Raw genomic sequence first — 5,579 nt, 5'->3', positions numbered from 1 at the left:
AAGCAGTTTTGAGAGGAAAATTCATCGCTTTAGATGCCTACATTCGAAAAACAGACAGAGAGCACATCAAGGATCTCACAAGAGACCTTATGGAGTTGGAAAAAGAAGAACAATCTAAGCCTAAACTCAGTAGAAGAAAAGAAATCTCCAAAATCAAATCAGAGATCAATGAAATTGAAAACAAAAGAATCATTCAGAAAATTAATGAAACAAGGAGTTGGTTTTTTGAAAAAATAAAGAAAATAGATAAACCATTGGCCAGACTAACTAGAAATAGAAGAGTAAAATCTCTAGTAACCTCAATCAGAAACGATAAAGGGGAAATAACAACTGATCCCACAGAGATACAAGAGATCATCTCTGAGTACTACCAGAAACTCTATGCCCAGAAATTTGACAATGTGAAGGAAATGGATCAATATTTGGAATCACACCCTCTCCCTAGACTTAGCCAGGAAGAAATAGACCTCCTGAACAGACCAATTTCAAGCACTGAGATCAAAGAAACAATAAAAAAGCTTCCAACTAAAAAATGCCCTGGTCCAGATGGCTTCACTCCAGAATTCTATCAAACCTTCAAGGAAGAGCTTATTCCTGTACTGCAGAAATTATTCCAAAAAACTGAGGAAGAAGGAATCTTCCCCAACACATTCTATGAAGCAAACATCACCCTGATACCAAAACCAGGAAAAGACCCAAACAAAAAGGAGAATTTCAGACCAATCTCACTCATGAATATAGATGGAAAAATTCTCAACAAAATCCTAGCCAATAGATTACAGCTTATCATCAAAAAAGTCATTCATCATGATCAAGTAGGCTTCATCCCAGGGATGCAAGGCTGGTTTAACATACGCAAGTCCATAAACGTTATCCACCATATTAACAGAGGCAAAAATAAAGATCACATGATCCTCTCAATAGATGCAGAAAAAGCATTTGATAAAATCCAGCATCCTTTTCTAATGAGAACACTGAAGAGTATAGGCATAGGTGGCACATTTCTAAAACTGATTGAAGCTATCTATGACAAACCCACAGCCAATATTTTACTGAATGGAGTAAAACTGAAAGCTTTTCCTCTTAGAACTGGAACCAGACAAGGTTGTCCTCTGTCACCTTTACTATTCAACATAGTGCTGGAAGTTCTAGCCAATACAATTAGGCAAGACAAGGAAATAAAGGGAATCCAAATGGGAGCAGAGGAGGTCAAACTCTCCCTCTTTGCTGACGACATGATCTTATACTTAGAGAACCCCAAAGATTCAACCACAAGACTCCTAGAAGTCATCAAAAAATACAGTAATGTTTCAGGAGATAAAATCAATGTCCACAAGTCAGTAGCCTTTGTATACACCAATAACAGTCAAGATGAGAAGCTAATTAAGGACACAACTCCCTTCACCATAGTTTCAAAGAAAATGAAATACCTAGGAATATACCTAACGAAGGAGGTGAAGGACCTCTATAAAGAAAACTATGAACTCCTCAGAAAGGAAATAGCAGAGGATATTAACAAATGGAAGAACATACCATGCTCATGGATGGGAAGAATCAACATTGTTAAAATGTCTATACTTCCCAAAGCAATCTACCTATTCAATGCCATTCCTATCAAAGTACCTACATCGTACTTTCAAGATTTGGAAAAAATGATTCTGCGTTTTGTATGGAACCGGAAAAAACCCCGTATAGCTAAGGCAGTTCTTAGTAACGAAAATAAAGCTGGGGGCATCAGCATACCAGATTTTAGTCTGTACTACAAAGCCATAGTGCTCAAGACAGCATGGTACTGGCACAAAAACAGAGACATAGACACTTGGAATCGAATTGAACACCAAGAAATGAAACTAACATCTTACAACCATCTAATCTTCGATAAACCAAACAAGAACTTACCTTGGGGGAAAGACTCCCTATTCAATAAATGGTGTTGGGAGAACTGGATGTCTACATGTAAAAGACTGAAACTGGACCCACACCTTTCCCCACTCACAAAAATTGATTCAAGATGGATAAAAGACTTAAATTTAAGGCATGAAACAATAAAAATCCTCAAAGAAAGCATAGGAAAAACACTGGAAGATATTGGCCAGGGGGAAGACTTCATGAAGAAGACTGCCATGGCAATTGCAACAACAAAAATAAACAAATGGGACTTCATTAAACTGAAAAGCTTCTGTACAGCTAAGGTGACGATAACCAAAGCAAAGAGACAACCTAACAATGGGAAAGGATATTTGCATATTTTCAATCAGACAAAAGCTTGATAACTAGGATCTATAGAGAACTCAAATTAATCCACATGAAAAAAGCCAACAATCCCTTATATCAATGGGCAAGAGACATGAATAGAACTTTCTCTAAAGACGACAGACGAATGGCTAACAAACACATGAAAAAATGTTCATCATCTCTATATATTAGAGAAATGCAAATCAAAACAACCCTGAGATATCATCTAACCCCAGAGAGAATGGCCCACATCACAAAATCTCAAAACTGAAGATGCTGGCGTGGATGTGGAGAGAAGGGAACACTTTTACACTGCTGGTGGGACTGCAAACTAGTACAACCTTTCTGGAAGGAAGTATGGAGAAACCTCAAAGCACTCAACCTAGACCTCCCATTCGATCCTGCAATCCCATTACTGGGCATCTACCCAGAAGGAAAAAAAATCCTTTTCTCATAAGGACACTTGTACTAGACTGTTTATTGCAGCTCAATTTACAATCGCCAAAATGTGGAAACAGCCTAAATGCCCACCAACCCAGGAATGGATTAACAAGCTGTGGTATATGTATACCATGGAATACTATCAGCCATTGAAAAAAATGGAGACTTTACATCCTTCGTATTAACCTGGATGGAAGTGGAAGACATTATTCTTAGTAAAGCATCGCAAGAATGGAGAAGCATGAATCCTATCTACTCAATCTTGATATGAGGACAATTAATGACAATTAAGGTTATGGGGGGGGGAAGCAGAAAGAGGGAGGGAGGGAGGGGGTGGGGCCTTAGTGTGTGTCACACTTTATGGGGGCAAGACACGATTGCAAGAGGGACTTTACCTAACAATTGCAATCAGTGTAACTGGCTTATTGTACCCTCAATGAATCCCCAACAAAAAAAAAAGAAAAAAAATATATATATGTATATAAAAGCATATCAATTTGAAAAAAAAAAAGTGCTCAAAGTCTCTAATAATCACCATTCTACTATCTTAGTATTCCTTGATTTTGAAAACAAGCTTAATGAAATTATAATCAATTTTCAAAAGGGGAGGACAGCTGTCTCAGAATGTTGCAAAACCTTTTTTCTTCATAATTCTTTTTATAATATTTATTACTTCCTTGTTTCTTAGACTATAAATAAAAGGATTTAATAAAGGAATTACTAAAGTATAAAAAATAGCGACAGGTATGTCTTTATCTCCTTCTTTAACTGAACTTGGTCTAATGTACATGAAGAGAAGAGAGCCATAGAATATAGAGACAGAGAGAAAGTGGGAAGCACAAGTAGATAAGGCTTTGCTTCTTCCCTCTTTGGATTTCATTGTGAATATTGTGAGAAGGATGCAGAGATAAGAGATTATGACTATGGTAATGGTAGAAATTTGAACTGACCCTGAAAAGATAAGTATCATCAATTCATTGATATAAGGGTCCACACAGGAGAGTCTGTATAAGGGAAGAACATCACAGAAAAAGTGATTGATTTGATGAGACCCACAGAAAGTTAACCTAAACAGAAATCCTACGTGAATCATGGAATGCAGGTTTCCAGCGATGTAGGCTCCCATGGTCATCTGAATGCAGAGCTTCTTGGACATCTTGGTGTGGTACTGCAGTGGGCTGCATATGGCCACATAGCGGTCATAGGCCATTGCTGCCAGAAAAAAGCAGTCTGTAGTTTCAGCAAGGCAGAGAAAATAAAATTGGGCCATACATTCATAGAGAGAAATCCTTCTGTCCTCATAAAATAAGTTCTGTAACATTTTGGGGGTAATGGCACAGGAGCAGCAAGAATCCATCAGAGCCAAGTTACCCAGAAAGATGTACATTGGTGTGTGAAGACGATGTTCTGTGTAAATCAGCGCCACCAAACCAAGATTCCCCACCATGGTGACCACGTAGATGGCAGAGAACACCACAGACAGCAGGGTCTTCAGTTCTGGATGGTCTGCAAATCCTGTGAGGAGGAACTCTGTTGTCAAGGAGTGGTTGTTCTTGTTCATGTCAACCTTATCTGTTGAGAAAGCAATTATGGAGATATGAGATTCTAATGCAGAGCATATACAGGGTGTCCATAAAGTTCGTGTGCAATTTAAAATTTACAGTTATTTAAAATTGCAGATGAACTTTATGGACACCTTGTATATTATTTTTCCTTCCCTTCATTATTTTTCTTTCATGACAGGAAGAGAAGCTTCTTCTTCAAGCTTTTCTTATTCTCTCTGAAACAGGCACATGTAATTCTAGGGGAACATTTGTTCCAATATGGTGTCAGTCTCTGTGACCTCAAGCATTTAGAAAGATATTTTAATAACTACAGGGAACATGTAGAGTGATAAAGGTTTGTCTTTAAGAGTTTTTGCAAGAAAAATGTACAAATCGAGTATACTCCTATTTGGCTCATTATTTCCAAATAATTTTAGTGTCCATTTTATATTGAAGATCTTAAAATAAATTTTGAATTGATATTCAAATATATATATGTGAATATATAATGTGTGTGTGTGTGTAGACGTGTGTGTGTAGATATCTTAAAATGCATACTCATTTTAAGAAAGGAAAAATATCTATTAAATTGTAATACTCTATTCACCTTTGATTTCTGCAACTATGAGAGATAAAAGATAAATTATACAAGGTAACAAATGTTATTGGTATGTATTAAACATTATAATTTTAATACAGATTTCCCCTCTCTTAAAATATGCATACCTTCTTGGCACCTATATATGTGTGTGTGTGTTTGTGTGTATATATGTGTGTGTGTGTATATATATATAATTTAGTTTTTTATTGTTTGGGATGCATTGAGGGCAAAACATAGTTTTTTTCCACTGAAAAGGCTGTAGATATGTTAAGTTTACCTTAAATATTTCATATAGTTCACTAAGGGTTAAAGAGTGACTATTCATCTTATACGAAATTGCCTTACAATGTTAAAGAAATAAATTTGGATAAATTATCATGTCTCTCATCCCTTTCCCCAGTGTCATACACATTTTCTTAAACATTGATTCAATTCATGCTGTTACAGCTACTGATTCTTGCTCAGAGATCTAACTCCTTTTATCTTTTTTGCAAGGCAGAGTTTATGTATAATCCTACTGAATAAAGTTTTCACTAAATCCTCTAGACTGCACTGATCTCTGAGCTATGGAGCATGTCTTCTATGGCCAACCCAAATCAGAATTGTTTTAATATAATTACATTACTTTTTTTCATATATGTATGCACAATTTTCTTATTACATTAGAAACATTTTGTTAGGTCTGGTCTTCTGTGAAAGAAGCTATTAAATGCTGTGGGAAAAAGGGAGCTGTACCCCAGTACCCTAGGATGGGTGAC

The 5,579-nt window shown here is 36.5% G+C and overlaps 1 protein-coding gene across 1 annotated transcript; it reads right to left on the bottom strand.

Annotated features, from left to right (window-relative positions):
- Window positions 1-3,295: 3,295 nt before the first annotated feature.
- LOC128567986 (olfactory receptor 5K3-like) lies at window positions 3,296-4,237 on the bottom strand. Its single transcript, XM_053565627.1, has one exon. The coding sequence runs from the start codon at window positions 4,235-4,237 to the stop codon at window positions 3,296-3,298; it is 942 nt and encodes a 313-aa protein (XP_053421602.1).
- Window positions 4,238-5,579: the final 1,342 nt, after the last annotated feature.

This window comes from Nycticebus coucang, chromosome 16 (assembly GCF_027406575.1).
Source record: "Nycticebus coucang isolate mNycCou1 chromosome 16, mNycCou1.pri, whole genome shotgun sequence".
Classification (NCBI taxonomy): domain Eukaryota; kingdom Metazoa; phylum Chordata; class Mammalia; order Primates; family Lorisidae; genus Nycticebus; species Nycticebus coucang.
The sequence above is the reverse complement of the archived record's forward strand: the minus strand, read 5'-3'. Positions and strand labels throughout refer to the sequence as shown.